The sequence below is a fragment of the Procambarus clarkii genome, chromosome 43 (genome assembly GCF_040958095.1).
Source record: "Procambarus clarkii isolate CNS0578487 chromosome 43, FALCON_Pclarkii_2.0, whole genome shotgun sequence".
In the NCBI taxonomy this organism is placed as follows: Eukaryota; Metazoa; Arthropoda; class Malacostraca; order Decapoda; family Cambaridae; genus Procambarus; species Procambarus clarkii.
The window spans coordinates 1,228,267-1,247,814 of NC_091192.1; the positions used below are offsets into that span (position 1 = coordinate 1,228,267).

The window sequence follows — 19,548 nt, forward strand, 5'->3', positions numbered from 1 at the left end:
TTAAGTCAAATACTGACTTCTTAAAATCTGGAAAAGTTAATACGTTACTTACAGCTTGGCCAGACCGGTGGAGCCGCCGTGGAGGACAGACGTGTGTCATTGTGCCCCTTCACTAGCGATTTGGGTAGTTTGGTGGAGTTTGTTTATTTCTCGGGCAGGCAATCGGGGCTTGGCAGGGCAGGGGTGACCAGAGTGGCCATGGGGTCCTCTGCAACGATACTCCGACGCTACAATACAGTTTGGATTATATTCGCGTGCAAGCGGAACTCTCCTGTGGTTAACGTTGTTGTGGTCGACATACTGCGTGTGAACACTGAAGATGTGGCTGGTGTCTAGCTGCTGTCTTCAGGGATGGTATTAGTGAAGTTGGGAACTACCCCCAGCGTTTGATGGGTGCCTCCGCGGGCGAGTGTTGCCCCTGCCACGAAGTACAGGTACGGTGCGGGCAGCGTCCTTGTTGGTTATTTATCACTCGTGCCCACTTTGAACTTCCCGACGAGTTGATCGCCAGTGTCATAGGATATTATGGAACATCCTTTGGGGTGCGTCTATCCCGTGTCTCCTGTGCACAGTATATTGTGGTTAGTGGTGCCAGGACGGTGCGTGTGATCCTCTCCAAGGATGTGCTGTCCTAGATTTCGGTGATGTGCTTCCTCCTAGGAGAAGTGTATCAGGGCAACCGCGCACTTGTTTCAAGCCTGGCCATGAGGCAGCGGTTGTTCGGTGGAGGGGGGCCGGAAGAGTGAACTTGTCCCGTGACTGTAACTTTTCCCGGCTGCCAAGTTCTAAGGACAGTCCGGGTCCAGTGCATGCGATGAAGGCGAGGTCGGTGTCAGGTGATGTGGTGCAGTTGTCGTGTGGACCTACGGTGCCAGGTGATAGGGACCCAAGTGCAGGCGGTGTGGGCAATGCAATAGTTACGTAGTTTACGGTAGGGTCACAAAGTGGCGTGTGGATATTGGGGCCTTACCTCCCGGTGGGACCCTGTGGTGTGGATCCGTCTACTGGTGAGGGCTGTTGCACCTTCCGTGGAGCCGAAGTTGTGCCCGCTCGAAAATGTGGGATGTGGAGGTCCCCGGCGACAAGGGGCTTGAGCGCAAAAGATGGAGAGTTATGATGAGGCGTCTCCTGTAGATAAATGCGGGGGCGTGGAGGAGGCAGAGATTGACGCTGCGCCACGAGACAGCGTAAGGTCAGAGAGCCGCCCCTCAGAGGTGATGCTTACTATTAAGACGGATGGTAGGGTGTGTGATAGTGGGCGTGTATAGCCTGTTAAGGGAAACACAGGTTCTGTTATGGTGTCTGCCTCTGCGAGGATGGCGCCATACCGCTCAGTGTGATGGGTCTCCTGAGGGGCCGTCGAGTGTGGGCAAAGGATTTGGCATTAACATAAAATATGCTCGTAGTTTTTATATTGCCTTTATACGATCTGTTGTTGATTATTATGCCTTGCATCTTCTTAATTTTTCTTCTAAACAATTACAAGGCCTAGATGTAGTACAGAATGATGCCATGTGCATCATCCTGGGTTGTCCTAGAACTGTCAGAATTGTTAACATGAGAAAGGAACTAAACTTACCTTCCATTTACGAAAGAATAGTTCTACTTAGTACTATGTTTTGCGCCAAAACTCTGAAAAATAATGGTCCCCCCAGCTCTATTCAAATTAAATTGAGATCCATTCTAAACAATTCTGACTGTTCCCTCAATCTGCCGCGAAAAGCTCCCTACAGTGTGTGGCTCAGTTGTTGTGCCTATAATCTTCTGAAACTGAATGTGTCTCTTAATATTGATAAAACTGTTCACTATATTCCCCCTTGGAAAGATGTGCAGGTCTCTTTGCATTATACCCCCATCAGTGTAAAACAAATGTGTAACACTGACACTATGAGATGTATAACATTAGAAACTATTGACAGTCATCTTCAAAATCTCAAACCAACTGAATCCTATGCCTTTACTGATGGCTGCGTGCAGTTAGGCACTGGTAGAACAGATTGTGCATGTGCAGTATATAAAGGGAATGAAATTATCATATGTAGTACATAGGGATTGAACAACTGGGCAAGCACGACACAGACCGAGCTATTGGGTATTTATCTAGCCACTGAATACCTTAAGCTCAATGGTGGTGGAGTGATATTCTATGACTCTAAAAGTGCTCTGCAGACCTTAAATAACCCATCACAATGTATGTCGGAAGAAGCTTGTAATATTAAATGGAATGTAATTTTTGCCAATGATAATAACTCTTGTATAAAATTTGTGTGGATCCCATCCCATGTTGGATTTTTTTGTTATTATTTTTACATACAAGCATGCAAGGGAAATACAATAAAACAACATGAAAACAAAATGAACAAAACAAGAAGCCACCGGCCAGAAGGACCGACAGCACAGGGCAACAATAAGCAAAATGGAGAAACGCATGAGAAACACAGCATACAACAAGACAAAAAATAAAAAACAATAACAAACAAGCAAACAATGCAAGCAATAAAACAAAACATAGGAACAATATAAACAAATCAAACAAGCACCGGCCGGAAGGACCGACAACAACACACATCATAAGATATAAAAGAAAATACAACACAAGAAAATACACAACACACAACAAGCCATAAAAACAAAATAAAAATAAAAAATAAAAAGAAAACAGGAAGATAATACATGAATAGAACACACAGGGGAAAGCAACAACACAAAAACAAATACATAAATAAGAACACTCACTGCAACACGCCGGCCCCTCAACAAACAAAGGGAGAGGCACGGGGCACAAAATACAGTAGGGCAAACAAAACGCCAGAGGGGCACACAACACTACAATTAGCAATGAAACATGAAATCAGCGGACATACTTGCCCGGGAACAAGACCCGCGGGAACCGCACATGGAACGCCTCCCAATGCAACCACCCCCAAGTGTCCTTTTCACCCACCGGGGAAGCCATTTCATCCGGAACCTTAGCAACAAACACCCTCAAACAGGGGACGCAAATGGTATCACTTCTGACTCGAGTAACCGCCACTATCCCCCACATCATAAGAACATAACATAAGAACATAAGAACAAAGGTAACTGCAGAAGGCCTATTGGCCCATACGAGGCAGCTCCTATCTATAACCACCCAATCCCACTCATATACTTGTCCAACCCGCGCTTGAAACAACCGAGGGACACCACCTCCACCACGTTACGCGGCAATTGGTTCCACAAATCAACAACCCTATTACTGAACCAGTATTTACCCAAGTCTTTCCTAAATCTAAACTTATCCAATTTATACACATTGTTTCGTGTTCTGTCTTGTGTTGATATTTTTAATACCCTATTAAGAACATAAGAACAAAGGTAACTGCAGAAGGCCTATTGGCCCATACGAGGCAGCTCCTATTCTATAACCACCCAATCCCACTCATATACTTGTCCAACCCGTGCTTGAAACAATCGAGGGACCCCACCTCCACAATGTTACGCGGCAATTGGTTCCACAAATCAACAACCCTGTTACTGAACCAGTATTTACCCAAGTCTTTCCTAAATCTAAACTTATCCAATTTATATCCATTGTTTCGTGTTCTGTCCTGTGTTGATACTTTTAATACCCTATTAATATCCCCCCGGTTATGTCCATTCATCCACTTGTAAACCTCTATCATAAGAACATAAGAACAAAGGTAACTGCAGAAGGCCTATTGGCCCATACGAGGCAGCTCCTATTCTATAACCACCCAATCCCACTCATATACTTGTCCAACCCGTGCTTGAAACAATCGAGGGACCCCACCTCCACAATGTTACGCGGCAATTGGTTCCACAAATCAACAACCCTGTTACTGAACCAGTATTTACCCAAGTCTTTCCTAAATTTAAACTTATCCAATTTATACCCATTGTTTCGTGTTCTGTCCTGTGTTGATACTTTTAATACCCTATTAATATCCCCCCGGTTATGTCCATTCATCCACTTGTAAACCTCTATCATGTCACCCCTAACTCTTCGCCTTTCCAGTGAATGCAACTTAAGCTTTGTTAATCTTTCTTCATATGAAAGATTTCTAATTTGGGGAATTAACTTAGTCATCCTACGCTGGACACGTTCAAGTGAATTTATATCCATTCTATAATATGGCGACCAAAACTGAACTGCATAATCTAAATGGGGCCTAACCAGAGCAAGATATAGCTTGAGAACCACACCAGGTGTCTTGTTACTAACGCTGCGATTAATAAATCCAAGTGTCCGATTTGCCTTATTACGAACATTTATGCATTGATCCTTTTGTTTTAAATTCTTACTAATCATAACTCCCAGATCCCTTTCGCAATCCGACTTCGCAATCACAACACCATCTAGCTCGTATCTTGTAACTCTATCATCATTACCTAACCTCAGAACTTTACATTTATCAGCATTAAACTGCATCTGCCAATCCTTTGACCATTTCAAAACCCTATCTAGATCAACTTGAAGTGATAGTGAGTCCTCCTCCGAATTAATTTCCCTACCGATTTTCGTATCATCGGCAAATTTGCAAATGTTGCTACTCAAACCTGAATCTAAATCATTTATATATATTGTAAACAACAGAGGTCCCAGGACAGAGCCTTGAGGCACTCCACTTACAACATTTTCCCACTCTGACTTGATTCCATTTATACTAACTCTCTGTTTCCTTTGGTATAGCCATGCCCTAATCCAGCTTAATATAGCACCCCCAATACCATGAGACTCTATCTTTTTAATCAGTCTTTCATGTGGCACTGTATCAAAAGCTTTGCTAAAGTCAAGGTATACAACATCGCAATCCTTACCACTATCAACTGCCTCAACAATGCTAGAATAAAAAGATAACAAATTTGTTAAACATGAACGGCCATTTATAAAACCATGTTGCGACTCAATTATTAATTTATGTTTTTCAAGATGAAGACGAATTTTATTTGCTATTATAGATTCGAGTAACTTTCCCACAATAGACGTTAGGCTAATTGGTCGATAGTTAGACGCAAGTGATCTATCTCCTTTCTTAAAAACTGGTATCACATTAGCAACTTTCCAAAACTCTGGCACTCTGCCTGACTCTATTGATTTATTAAATATGGTTGACAGTGGGTCACAAAGCTCCTCTTTGCATTCTTTAAGCACCCTGGCAAACACTTCATCCGGCCCTGGGGATTTGTTTGGTTTGAGTTTTACTATTTGTTTAAGAACATCCTCCCTGGTAACTGCTAAACTCGTCAACCTGTCCTCGTCCCCACCCACATAGACTTGTTCGGCTGAAGGCATATTGTTAAGTTCATAAGAACATAAGAACAAGGTAACTGCAGAAGGCCTATTGGCCCATACGAGGCAGCTCCTATCTATAACCACCCAATCCCACTCATATAAGAACATAAGGACAAAGGTAACTGCAGAAGGCCTATTGGCCCATACGAGGCAGCTCCTATTCTATAACCACCCAATCCCACTCATATACTTGTCCAACCCGCGCTTGAAACAATCGAGGGACCCCACCTCCACCACATTACGCGGCAATTGGTTCCACAAATCTACAACCCTGTTACTGAACCAGTATTTACCCAAGTCTTTCCTAAATCTAAACTTATCCAATTTATACCCATTGTTTCGTGTTCTGTCCTGTGTTGATACTTTTAATACCCTATTAATATCCCCCTTGTTATGTCCATTCACCCACTTGTAAACCTCTATCATGTCGCCCCTAACTCTTCGCCTTTCCAGTGAATGCAACTTAAGCTTTGTTAATCTTTCTTCATATGAAAGATTTCTAATTTGGGGAATTAACTTAGTCATCCTACGCTGGACACGTTCAAGTGAATTTATATCCATTCTATAATATGGCGACCAAAACTGAACTGCATAATCTAAATGGGGCCTAACTAGAGCAAGATATAGCTTGAGAACCACACCAGGTGTCTTGTTACTAACGCTGCGATTAATAAATCCAAGTGTCCGATTTGCCTTATTACGAACATTTATGCATTGATCCTTTTGTTTTAAATTCTTACTAATTATAACTCCCAGATCCCTTTCGCAATCCGACTTCGCAATCACAACACCATCTAGCTCGTATCTTGTAACTCTATCATCATTACCTAACCTCAGAACTTTACATTTATCAGCATTAAACTGCATCTGCCAATCCTTTGACCATTTCAAAACCCTATCTAGATCAACTTGAAGTGATAGTGAGTCCTCCTCCGAATTAATTTCCCTACCGATTTTCGTATCATCGGCAAATTTGCAAATGTTGCTACTCAAACCTGAATCTAAATCATTTATATATATTATAAACAACAGAGGTCCCAGGACAGAGCCTTGAGGCACTCCACTTACAACATTTTCCCACTCTGACTTGATTCCATTTATACTAACTCTCTGTTTCCTTTGGTATAGCCATGCCCTAATCCAGCTTAATATAGCACCCCCAATACCATGAGACTCTATTTTTTTAATCAGTCTTTCATGTGGCACTGTATCAAAAGCTTTGCTAAAGTCAAGGTATACAACATCGCAATCCTTACCACTATCAACTGCCTCAACAATGCTAGAATAAAAAGATAACAAATTTGTTAAACATGAACGGCCATTTATAAAATCATGTCACCCCTAACTCTTCGCCTTTCCAGTGAATGCAACTTAAGCTTTGTTAATCTTTCTTCATATGAAAGATTTCTAATTTGGGGAATTAACTTAGTCATCCTACGCTGGACACGTTCAAGTGAATTTATATCCATTCTATAATATGGCGACCAAAACTGAACTGCATAATCTAAATGGGGCCTAACTAGAGCAAGATATAGCTTGAGAACCACACCAGGTGTCTTGTTACTAACGCTGCGATTAATAAATCCAAGTGTCCGATTTGCCTTATTACGAACATTTATGCATTGATCCTTTTGTTTTAAATTCTTACTAATCATAACTCCCAGATCCCTTTCGCAATCCGACTTCGCAATCACAACACCATCTAGCTCGTATCTTGTAACTCTATCATCATTACCTAACCTCAGAACTTTACATTTATCAGCATTAAACTGCATCTGCCAATCCTTTGACCATTTCAAAACCCTATCTAGATCAACTTGAAGTGATAGTGAGTCCTCCTCCGAATTAATTTCCCTACCGATTTTCGTATCATCGGCAAATTTGCAAATGTTGCTACTCAAACCTGAATCTAAATCATTTATATATATTATAAACAACAGAGGTCCCAGGACAGAGCCTTGAGGCACTCCACTTACAACATTTTCCCACTCTGACTTGATTCCATTTATACTAACTCTCTGTTTCCTTTGGTATAGCCATGCCCTAATCCAGCTTAATATAGCACCCCCAATACCATGAGACTCTATTTTTTTAATCAGTCTTTCATGTGGCACTGTATCAAAAGCTTTGCTAAAGTCAAGGTATACAACATCGCACTCCTTACCACTATCAACTGCCTCAACAATGCTAGAATAAAAAGATAACAAATTTGTTAAACATGAACGGCCATTTATAAAACCATGTTGAGACTCAATTATTAATTTATGTTTTTCAAGATGAAGACGAATTTTATTTGCTATTATAGATTCGAGTAACTTTCCCACAATAGACGTTAGGCTAATTGGTCGATAGTTAGACGCAAGTGATCTATCTCCTTTCTTAAAAACTGGTATCACATTAGCAACTTTCCAAAACTCTGGCACTCTGCCTGACTCTATTGATTTATTAAATATGGTTGACAGTGGGTCACAAAGCTCCTCTTTGCATTCTTTAAGCACCCTAGCAAACACTTCATCCGGCCCTGGGGATTTGTTTGGTTTGAGTTTTACTATTTGTTTAAGAACATCCTCCCTGGTAACTGCTAAACTCGTCAACCTGTCCTCGTCCCCACCCACATAGACTTGTTCGGCTGAAGGCATATTGTTAAGTTCCTCTTTAGTAAATACAGATACAAAATATTTATTAAAAATACAACTCATCTCTTCATCACTATCTGTTATTTGACCTGTCTCAGTTTTTAATGGACCTATCCTTTCCCTAGTCTTAGTACGATATAACTGAAAAAACCCTTTAGGATTTGTCTTTGCTTGCCCTGCTATGCGAACTTCATAGTTCCTTTTTGCTTTCCTTATCTCTTTTTTAACATTTCTAACCAGTTGTACGAATTCCTGTTCTAAAGTGACCTCCCCATTTTTAATCCTTTTGTACCAAGCTCTCTTTTTACCTATAAGGTTCTTCAAATTCTTTGTTATCCACTTTGGGTCATTAGTATACGATCTATTCAATTTGTATGGTATACTACGTTCCTGTGCTTTGTTTAGAATATTCTTAAATAAGTTATATATTGAATCCACATCGAAATCCCCATTTAAGTCACCTATCGCTGGGTTCATGTCTCGCTCCAAGACCGGCCCAGACCCCATACCCAAGCCTTTCCAATCAATTTGACCCAAAAAATTTCTTAGGCTATTAAAATCAGCTTTTCGAAAATCTGGCACTTTAACAGAATTTTCTCCTACTGGTCTATTCCATTCTATGCTAAATCTGATTTCTTTGTGATCACTGCTCCCTAGCTCACTCCCTATTTCGATGTCATTAATTTGCGTTTCCCTGTTAGTTAACATTAAATCTAAAATATTATTTTCCCGTGTTGGTTCCTTAATGTGTTGCGTAAGAAAGCAATCGTCAATTAATTCTAGAAAATCTTCTGCTTCACTATTCCCTGTTTTGTTCAACCAGTTTATTCCGCTAAAATTAAAGTCACCCATGACATAAATACTGTTAGATCTAGATGCTCTAGATATTTCATCCCATAGATGCTTTGCTTCCATTCTGTCTAAATTTGGTGGCCTATATATTACTCCTATTATAAAATTATTAGCTTTTTCGTTTAATTCAATCCAAATAGTTTCTGTGTGTGGCTCTGTTTTGATTCCCTCTTTGAGACTACATTTCAAATTGTCCCTAACATATATGGCTACTCCACCTCCTCGTCTAATATATCTATCTGTGTGAAATAGTTTAAATCCATATATTTGATATTCAGCTAATAGTTCTCTATTTTCTACATTCATCCACGTTTCGGTAAGTGCAATAATATCTATTTTTTCTGTGCAGACAAGAGCATTTAATTCGTTAATTTTATTTCTTAGACTTCTACTGTTAGTGTAATATACCCTAAGTGAATTGTTATTTTGCGGACCTTCTCTTTCCCTGATCGTTTTGCCAATTCCTTTCTCCCACAAACACATACTTTTATTACCTCCTTCCTCCAAATCAATTCCCATACCTCTATCTACTAACAGTTTAAACCCAAACAAACACCTCTAACCACTTCTTCTAGCGAGTTCGCAACAGCAACAACCCCAGCTCTCGATAGATGCACCCCATCACGAGCATACATTTCATTTCTTCCATAGAAGTGTTCCCAGTTGTCTATGAAAGATATTGCATTTGATTTGCAATATCTTTCCAGCCGGCAATTGACACCAAGTGCCCTCGATATCCATTCATTTCCCACTCCCTTTCTTGGAAGAATGCCACATATGATCGGGATTCCTCCCTTGCTCCTAACTAACTCTATGGCTGTTTTATACCTCTGAATCAGTTCCTCACTCCTGACTCGACCAACATCATTTCCTCCCACGCTAATGCAAATAATGGGATTGTTCCCATTACCAGCCATAATATCATTCATGTTGTTTATAATATCACCAATGCCAGCTCCGGGATAGCAAACCCTTAACCTGTTCCCCCTATCTCTAGCACAAAACGTTCTATCCAAATACCTTATCTGGGAATCTCCCACAACTAATGTTTGCTTAGGTACTTCCTTTACTTTCTGAGGGGCCTGCGCTTCCTTTCTCTTCGTTGCTTTCCCTTTTGCGCGATCCACAGTCTCTCCACAGCACTCGTCCTCCAAAACGTCAAATGAATTTGAAGTTGCTATGGCGTTTGAAGGCGGCTTTATCAAAGTCTTCTTAAGGCCCCTGTCTTTCGCAACTCTCCAAGACGAGGTCCCTTTACTGCTGGTCTCCTTCTTCGTTACTTCTCGTTGTTTTTTAAGCTGACGCACCTCCTCCCGCAGAGAGTCCAACTCTGTCCTCAGGGCTCCCACTAGAGTCACCAGGTCCTTCACTACAACTTCCATATTGCTATGATAATATAAATATATATATATATATTTATATATATATATTTATATATGATCATTAATAATATCCCCCCTGTTATGTCCATTCATCCACTTGTAAACCTCTATCATGTCACCCCTAACTCTTCGCCTTTCCAGTGAATGCAACTTAAGCTTTGTTAATCTTTCTTCATATGAAAGATTTCTAATTTGGGGAATTAACTTAGTCATCCTACGTTAGACACGTTCAAGTGAATCCACAGATCCAGAGCCATCCGGCAACTGCAAGGTACGGCCCTCGTACTGCCGGAGAAAATCACGGTACGCTGCCTCTCCCACAAACTTGATGATCACCCGGCGAGCAGTCACTAGCTCAACCCCCGTAGATCTCCATGACTGGGACATTGAGCATGTCACACATGACCTGTTCCACGAGAGGATACCCTGCACGGCAGGTAAACTCCAAACCCAAGAAGTTTACCCTCAGAACAGGAGGAATATGGCCGCACATCGCAAAAGCGCCACGTCAACACCAGCCAGGGACAGCAGGGAGGGTAGAGACACCCACACCCCCTGCCAACGAAAATGGCAAACACCCCAAACTACCTGAGGGGCCAGGCGACACGTCCTCACCCAACGGCAGCTCAGGTTGAACTCCTCCCATGTTGGAGTTGGAAAACATGACTTTGTAGATCGATTGGCCAATGAGGCTTGCAGGAAAGAAAACACTGATTATGACTTTGGACTATCTAATGCAATTATTACAAACATACAAATAAAAGCAATTACTTCAGATTTAGAAGAACTAAGAAATGCCCAGAGACCTGAAAGCTGCAGTATTAAAGGTTATGACAACTTTTGTAATAAAAGGTATTTGTATGGTCAGCACAGTAACCGGACCAGGCAATGTGATGTAGTCATTGTGCGAATTCGCCTTGGCTATAGACACATTTGGCAGGTTAGTGAGGCTGAGCCACTACCAGAATATTCAGATTCTAAACTCTGTGATAAACCTTTAATGCATTCACTAGAACACTAAATTGTTAAATGTGAAACCGTAAAAGATTTTAGACCTCCTGCCCTATTGTACCACCAACTGTGTAACTATTTCATTGACTCAGGTGTTCTGGACGACATCCTAACAATTTATCCAAATTGTTAGGATGTCGTCCTAACAATTTATTACTTACAAATTTATTTATGCTTGTCCATTTTAGAGAATGAAGAATAATTTTATTTATATTACGTAGCTGCATCACTTGTGAACCCATCCCTGCCTTTGTGTGGCAGTGCACAATAGAAAGTTGTTTTTACATATTTATATATTAAAACATTGATTGTAACCATGATATATATATATATATATATATATATATATATATATATATATATATATATATATATATATATATATATATATATATATATATATATATATATACATTATATATATATATATATATATATATATATATATATATATATATATATATATATATAAATATATAAATATATATGTGTGTGTGTGTGTGTGTGTGTGTGTGTGTGTGTGTGTGTGTGTGTGTGTGTGTGTGTGTGTGTGTGTGCGCGCTTGCTTGCTTGCTTCAGCCTACAGTTTAGATTTATTGTCTTGTGAATGATCCTCTGTCCGGCGTGACAGTGAATACCAGCATTATCCTCACTTTAATAAAACTTAATTGAAATCCTCAGATTAGGCAAAATTGTAATTAATTTTGTCAATACAGATGTTAAAATTAATAATAATGGAGTGTGGTGGTGGGGGAGCTATGTAGTGTCGATGATGGTGTGGTGAAGTTGACGCTCTAGAATGATTTTGTGGTGGGGTCAGTGGTTGTAAATGTGTGTTTGCTGCTGTGATTGTTAGCTGTCGTGCATCTTGTATAGCTGTCGTGCATCTTGTAGTGCTTGATTCCATCTTTATATAGGCTTTATTTTTACAAAGATAACAAATATGAAGCTTGGGCTGGAGGATGGGTTGCCAGTTTGCTAATTATCTCCGCGTCATTCGACTAAATGGTTTCGGTTGTTTAAGATTTATATTATTATAAATAATATTGTGGGTTGATTACTTCACGGTAATAACCCAAAGCGATAAAGACTAAAAAGTTGTAGATTTGGCGATATTTCAGATTGCTGTTATACTTAAGGGGGTTTATTAGAGGCCGCGGTGAAGTTTTTAACAATAGTTTATATTTTGTTCACTAATTTATGTAATTATAGCTTCATTTTAGCTAATATATAATAATGAAAACTTTGACAGTAAATATCAGCAAACTCAGACTAATGAAAAGAAGTCTACGTGAATTTACTTTAAGGCCACTCTCTTTAGTCGCTTCGCCGAGGACAGGAATCCGCCGGCTTCTCAAAAGCCTCTTTCCCCCATTTGTCATGATTTTATCGAGTTGGAATAAAAAATTCTGCAGTGCTTTGGCATTTGCCAAAGCACTGCAAAGAACTATCTATCGACAGATAAGCAGTTCTATTAGTTAATAACGCTATGGGTAAAGAAGCATCTCTTTTTAGTCCTACATTGTCGGTTGTTGAGCTTGAAACCGTTGATCTTTATTTGTGTTATATCTGACATTTTGAAGAAGTGGTCTGGATCAACACTCTCTAAATTGTTCAGTATTTTAAGTTTCGATGAGATCCACCCTGTAATGCATGGTTCGCAGTGTTGTTAGCTCTGTGGCCCTCAACCGTTCCTGATAAGAGTTCTGGAATGATTTTTGTTGCCCAGTGTTACACTTTCTCCAGAGCAGCTATGTCCTTCTGAAGCTGAGGGGTCATTCCATGTGAAGTCACCAAAGGTCTCCCACTCGACCCTTTCTAAATCTAATGAAATTTTGTAATAAAGTAGCCCTAGACCCCAAATGAAAATGTGCAAAATATTAGAGCTCAATCTACTTTAGTTCTTAAATAGCAGGTCCATATTGAATGGGCTCTCGTCCCGTTAATGCGTAAATACTACAAAAATTATCAATTTTGACCCATTGTTAAATCACGACTAGTGCCCAGAGATGTGTGAAATTTGGCATACCAGGGCAACTTTGGGTGCGGAATACAGCAGTGTAATCAAAATGTAGTTTGGGGAGCCATTCAGCTACCAATCCATGCAAATATCACTGCCAATATATCTCAACATGCGTCATTCCCAATTTGGTGTTGAATGACACCATTGGATAGTGCAGATTTTTCTGTGCAAGAGTAACTTTTATTTAGATTGGGATCTGTATTCCTAATGGTTCATCTTCACTCATCCTGTAAGTGACGCTGCCACTCATCTTGTGAGTGACGCTGCCACTCATCCTGTGAGTGACGCTGCCACTCATCATGTGAGTGACGCTGCCACTCATCCTGTGAGTGACGCTGCCACTCATCCTGTGAGTGACGCTGCCACTCATCCTGTGAGTGACGCTGCCACTCATCCTGTGAGTGACGCTGCCACTCATCCTGTGAGTGACGCTGCCACTCATCCTGTGAGTGGAGTGTAAAGTGGGGGAAATATTTTAACAACTTCAATATTTGGCAAATAGTGTTTTCTAACACAAAGAATGTGGGGTTAATTATTCTACTCATATTTGTAATGTCTCTTTGTCTGTCCAGTGTCTCTGGTAGTGGTGAAGGTGGTGTCGCCACTCACCACACATGTAGAGGGGGGCCTGTGGCTGAGGGCAGCGCTTCGGATTCGTAGTCCTGAGGTTCCGGGTTCGATCCCCGGTGGAGGCTGAAACAAATGGGTAGTTTCTTTCACCATCATGCCCTTGTTACCTAGCAGTAAATAGGTACCTGGGAGTTAGACAGCTGCTACGGGCTGCTTCCTGGTGTGTGTGTGTTTATTATTTTCTACCATAGACGTGGCCACACATTTGTGTGTGTGTGTGTGTATAAAAAAAGTTGAGTTATTGACAGTTGAGAGGCGGGCTGAAAGAGCCAGAGTTCAACCCCCGCAAGCACAACTAAGTGAATACAGCAGCTCCACTACTCACTGTTGTGTGCATCCCGCATGTATTTCCAATATCCTGTATTTATTTCCTTGTGTTTGTATTCATCACTGTATTTTATATTGAATCATAATCTAAAATATAACAGTGATTGTTTAAGACTTGAGGTGACCAGAGTCAAGTTTGTCAATATACAAGCCGGAATCCACTCTAAAACCTGGTTATTAGGCCGGTGGTGGGCCAAGCCTATCTTTACAGCGGCGGTACGTTGATATATAACCCCAGCTGGCTTAGTAGCCACGCTGCCTTCTCTCCAGTACTTACAATCCTGTGTTGGTAGTTGTTGCTTTTATGGCGTCTGTTGTATACAGTAGTTCACACATGTATATATATGCTTGGGTAAATAGCGTACACGATAACACGTTGAATTATATTTCTTAAATCAATTTGTGTTAGTGGGGCATAATATGGCATCAGTGTTAAAGGTCCTGCCAATAGGGCGGTCGGGGACTGGGAGGTGGAAAGGTTGCCACGCCCTGTAATTATACCTAATTATTTCCTGTCCCTACGTACATCCATAGTCCAGTTAGAGCAAGATAAATATCCGATTATTAGAACCTGTTTTTTTTAAGCATAGGATATGAACGGTTTTATTTATGTAATATAGCTTGGGTTTGCTTAACATTTGAGAAAGGAACCATTGATGATGAGTGTACCCGAATAGGGTGGCGGGCGGGCGGGCTGCTCTAGGTGGGTGCGACGGTTGGCGCCACGGTTTAAAGGCAAGCTCCGCGGAGGGGGGACGGGGTGATTTACCACAGTTGGGGGTACAGGCCGCGGTGCTCAGTCCTGAAGAAACGTCAACTTGAAAGAAGAATGATTACATTTAGTAGTAGTACGTGGTAGATGGTGTATAGGATTACAGTGTCCGAAATTTTCCCATTATGTTATTGATGGTGCGAAACCCTTAGTAAAGTGTTCAACTTGCTCACCACTCACCGGCAGACTACGCCGACATGTTGCTCCAACAACATGCAAGCACTACCAGTTAAAAGCCTGCCCCTGGATGTACAACATCATCTTGCTACTACCAAGAATAAATCGGAATTTCAGTATTGAAATTGCCTGTAGTGAAATTAGGTCCTGATGATAACTATGGTATAACTTCTTTTGAAATAAAAAAATGCACTCAAGAAAGGGAAGGCTGCCGCTGTTGGAGAGGTTGACATAACGTACAGTACCATGAGAGAACTTGCTGAGCTGCCTTTATTTTTTAGTTAGCACATTTAGGTACATCAGCATTTGTGCAGCTGCTCTAGACTATATGAAGAGGAGTACAGTGAAAAAAAAACTAGTCACGTGATGCGAATAGTGAATATTTTATTAGAGAGATACCAAGCTCTCAGGCAGCATTTATTGACCTCCAAACTGCTTTGGATACAACAATCTTAGAACAACTAGTTTCTTTTGGAGTTAAGGGAAGACTGCGGACATGACTCAGGCGTGTTCTTAAACATGGTTCTGTTACTGTTCCTCAGTAACAGAACCGCCTCAGTCCTTTTCAAGGCGATCAAAAGTAAACATTGTGCACCCTTTGAGTTGGGTACACCCCAGGGTGGAGTGCTAAGTCCTACATTATTCAATGTTCGGATGCACAAATTAACAATTGATATTCCCACACTACCTGACGAAGCCGTCATCTGTTATGCCGACGACATATGCAGTGTTGCAAATTCCCAAACTAGACTGCAAGCTCTACTTGATTCATTCGCTGCTAAAAGCATTGAATATGGTCTTGTTATCTCTATAACTAAATCCAGAGCTCTCCATCCCCAAGAAAGAACTAATTAATGTCCCTCTAACTTTCAAGGTCAACAACCACAACATGGAAACTTGTTGGCATCACAAATACCTTGGAGTAGGTATCAACAGTAACATTGTAAACGACTTACATCACATCTTAATGGAAAGACTAACCACTGAAAACACTTACTGGTACGAATATTGGTGTTAATGACAAATATGCCAGACTATTATACATATTGTTTGTTAGATCTCTAGTTGATTATCAGGCCTTGCACCTAATTAACTTCCCCGCCTCTGTGTTGGACAAACTAGAAGTATCACAGAATGAAGCCATGAGATTGATTCTTGGTGCCCCAAGATGCACAAGAATCATCAACATGAGGGAAGAACTGAAGCTTCCAACCATACTAGAGAGAATAATGCAAGTCAACACTACCTTTTGCTTTACCTTGAGATGATTTCGGGGCTTAGCGGCCCGGTCCTCGACCAGGCCTCCTTTTTGTTATGCCCAGGAAGCAGCCCGTAGCAGCTGTCTAACTCTCAGGTATATATTTACTGCTAGGTAACAGGAGCATCAGGGTGACAGAAACTCTGCCCATTTGTTTTCGCCTCCACCGGGGATCGAACCCGGAACCTCAGGACTACGAATCCGAAGCGCTGTCCACTCAGTTGTGAGGCCGTAAAGTCATGAGAGACCCAACATCTCCTGCATTGCTCAGAGACAAATTATTCAGTGCTGTTAACACACTATTGATTGGTGCCGACATACCAACTCACTCCTTTTATGACAAATGGCTGAGCAAAAATGCCTACAATCTCATCAAACTGAACATTCCTTTTAAATTCAATCTACCTGTCTCTGATAATGCTCTTTATCTGTACCCCACCATTCAAGTATCATACACACCTGTCACCAAGAAAGGTAATGAGAATCTCGCTCTTTTCAAAGCTGTCACACTCGAAACAATTGAGATTCTGTCGGGCCCAACATTCTTTGTCACATTCAGCTCCAACAGATTCCTTTTGACCTCATCACTGGTGAAGTCAAATTCCTCCAAGGCTGCTTGGTTTGCCTCCCCATTTAGTGCAAGGGCGTCTCCTTGTTCTATTGTGAAGACCGCCTGGAATTTCTTGAGTTCTTCACACACACATCCTTGTCATTCTCTGTGTATCTGTTCTCCCCATTTCTCAGTTTCATCACTTGTTCCTTCAATGCTGTTTTCCTCCTGATGTGGCTGTTTAGCAGTTTTGGTTGGGTCTTAGCTTTATTCGCAATGTCATTTTCATACTGTCTCTCTGCTCTTCTCTCTTCACTCTGAGGTACTCATTTCTTGCCCTCTGATATCTCGCCCTGCTCTCTGGTGTTCTATTATTCCTGTAGTTTCTCCATGTTCTTGTACTCAATTGCTTCGCTACCTTACATTTCTGATTGAACCATGGATTCTGTTGCTTTTCGTTTTTCTCCTTTTGGGCCGAGATAAACCTGTCTGCAGCTTCCTGGCACTTCTGGGTGACATAATCCATCATATCCTGTACAGTCTTCTCTCCGAGTTCTGTTTCCAATGGTATCCCTCTTAGGAAGTTCCTCATCTCGTCATACTTTCCTCTTCGGTACCATCTACCATCTATATAAATGAAAATGGAAATGTTCGTTTGTTCAAAATCGCTAATCTTCGAACGTTCTTAACCGATTGCTTTGAAATTTTCACAAATTTTCATAGATGGTAATTAACTTCGGTAATTGGTAGATGTAGGTTATACCTACATCTACCTAGATGTAGGTTATACCTACATCATACCTAGATGTAGGTTATACCTACATCTACCAGATACTCAAATGTCAATACACTGTGGTCACTCATTCCCATGGGGGCTTAAAATTTGGCTTCCCTTATTTCTGACTCATTCAAGATGAATATCGGGTCGTGTCTAGCTGGTTCGTCATTGCCTCTAATTCTTGTGGGTTCCCTGACATGTTGGCTCAGAAAGTTCCTTGTTGCCACTTCAGAGAATTCAGGTCTCCATGTATCTGCACCTCCATGTGGGTCCCCATTATCCAGTTTATAATTCCACGGTTGAAATCGCTCATGATTAAGAGTCTGGAGCCATTCCTGCAGGCAACTAAGACCCATTGCCTGCAGGCATTCCTGCAGGCAACTAAGACCCATTGCCTGCAGGCATTCCTGCAGGCAACTAAGACCCATTGCCTGCAGGCATTCCTGCAGGCAACTAAATTCTCTATTATATTATTGGTTGTCTTGTTGTTCCTATCAAACTCCTGTCTGGGTCTTCTGTCATTTAGTGGAGGGTTGTAAATGACTGTCACTATTATCTTAGGTGCTCCCTTTGTCATAGTTCCTGTTATGTAATGTAGTCTCAGAACCCGTCACAGCCCCGAATTTCCATCTCTTCAGAACACCAGTCCTTCCTTATCAGCAGGGCCACTCCTCTCCTTTCCCTCTCATTCCTTACTATATAGTAGTCCTTTGGAAACGCAGTGACTCCTGACAATTTTGTTTCCATGAGTCCTATTACATCTGGGTTTCCCTCCTGCGCCCTTTCCGTCAGTTTACTTGCTTTATTGGTAATCCTATCGATGTTTGAGAACATTGCCTTGAAGCTCACTTTCCTATATCCATTTTCACCCACCCTCCCCACAAGTGTAAGAAGCCGTTCCATGGGTATTCCTACTTTGGGTAGGCTCATCCTCCTGTTGGGTAGTTACCAGGGGTTCGGGGGGAGGTGCGGTGGGTGATGGAGGGCTTAGATCTTGCCCAGGCCTGCTTGGGACAGGAAGAGGTCCTGGGGGTGGGAAGGTAGGGGATACTCAGGGTAAAGGGGAAAGGGAGGATTTGGGTGATATGGTGGGCATTGTGTGAGGGGGCAAGGGAGGATTTGTGTTTGGGGTGCAGGGGGGGCCTCCTTTGGGCGGAGGGTTAGGATTTTGCAGTCCCCTCTGGGGTTTCTGAATTGTTGGATTGGGGTTCCCCACTCCCCTCTGGGATTGCTGGATTGGAGGCTGAGGTTCCCTGGCTCCCTTCCCTCAACCTGCGCCTTTTCCTTGCATCTGCTGCATGTATAATCTCTTCCCTGGTTATGTCCCTCTGAAGGAATACCTCTCTGTATTCCCTTACATTTTTCAGTATGCTCTTCTTTACTAGGATGTCCTCTTTGATGGCCTCGTTCCTGAATACTAACTTGATCAATCGATTTTTGCCTTTGTTGTACTGGCCAATCCGGAAAACTTTTCTATGCCTTGATCAGGCCCTTCCATTCCTATCTCCTTTAGTATCCCTGACAGTGCAGCTTTGTCCTTAGCCCTCCATTCAACCACTGTGCGACACAGTGGTTGCCAGGATCAGGTTGGGTTACCGTTACCTGTGGCAGGTGGCTATAGGTGACGGATCTCCCAATCCTGAGCACTCAGGTGCAAACTCTGTGAGCAAAAACTGCGGCATGATCTCCCCACTACATCATTGAATGCCCAGTTATTAGACCTTTCAGGCCCCCGGCATGAGGTACTTGAAGCTTTGCAATTACTTTATTTTTTTTTTATTATTTTTTTTTTTTTTTTTAGATATATACAAGAGTTGTTACATTCTTGTACAGCCACTAGTACGCGTAGCGTTTCG

General features: G+C 41.6%; 1 protein-coding gene across 1 annotated transcript in view; it reads left to right on the top strand.

Annotated features, from left to right (window-relative positions):
* The first annotated feature begins 1,103 nt into the window (after positions 1-1,103).
* Positions 1,104-19,548, top strand: part of LOC138350047 (putative uncharacterized protein ENSP00000383309) — a 47,851-nt gene continuing 29,406 nt past the window's right edge. Inside the window, exon 1 of the mRNA XM_069300329.1 lies at positions 1,104-1,192. Within this exon, the coding sequence (XP_069156430.1) occupies positions 1,104-1,192 (89 nt within the window). The remainder of the gene's footprint in view (positions 1,193-19,548) is intronic.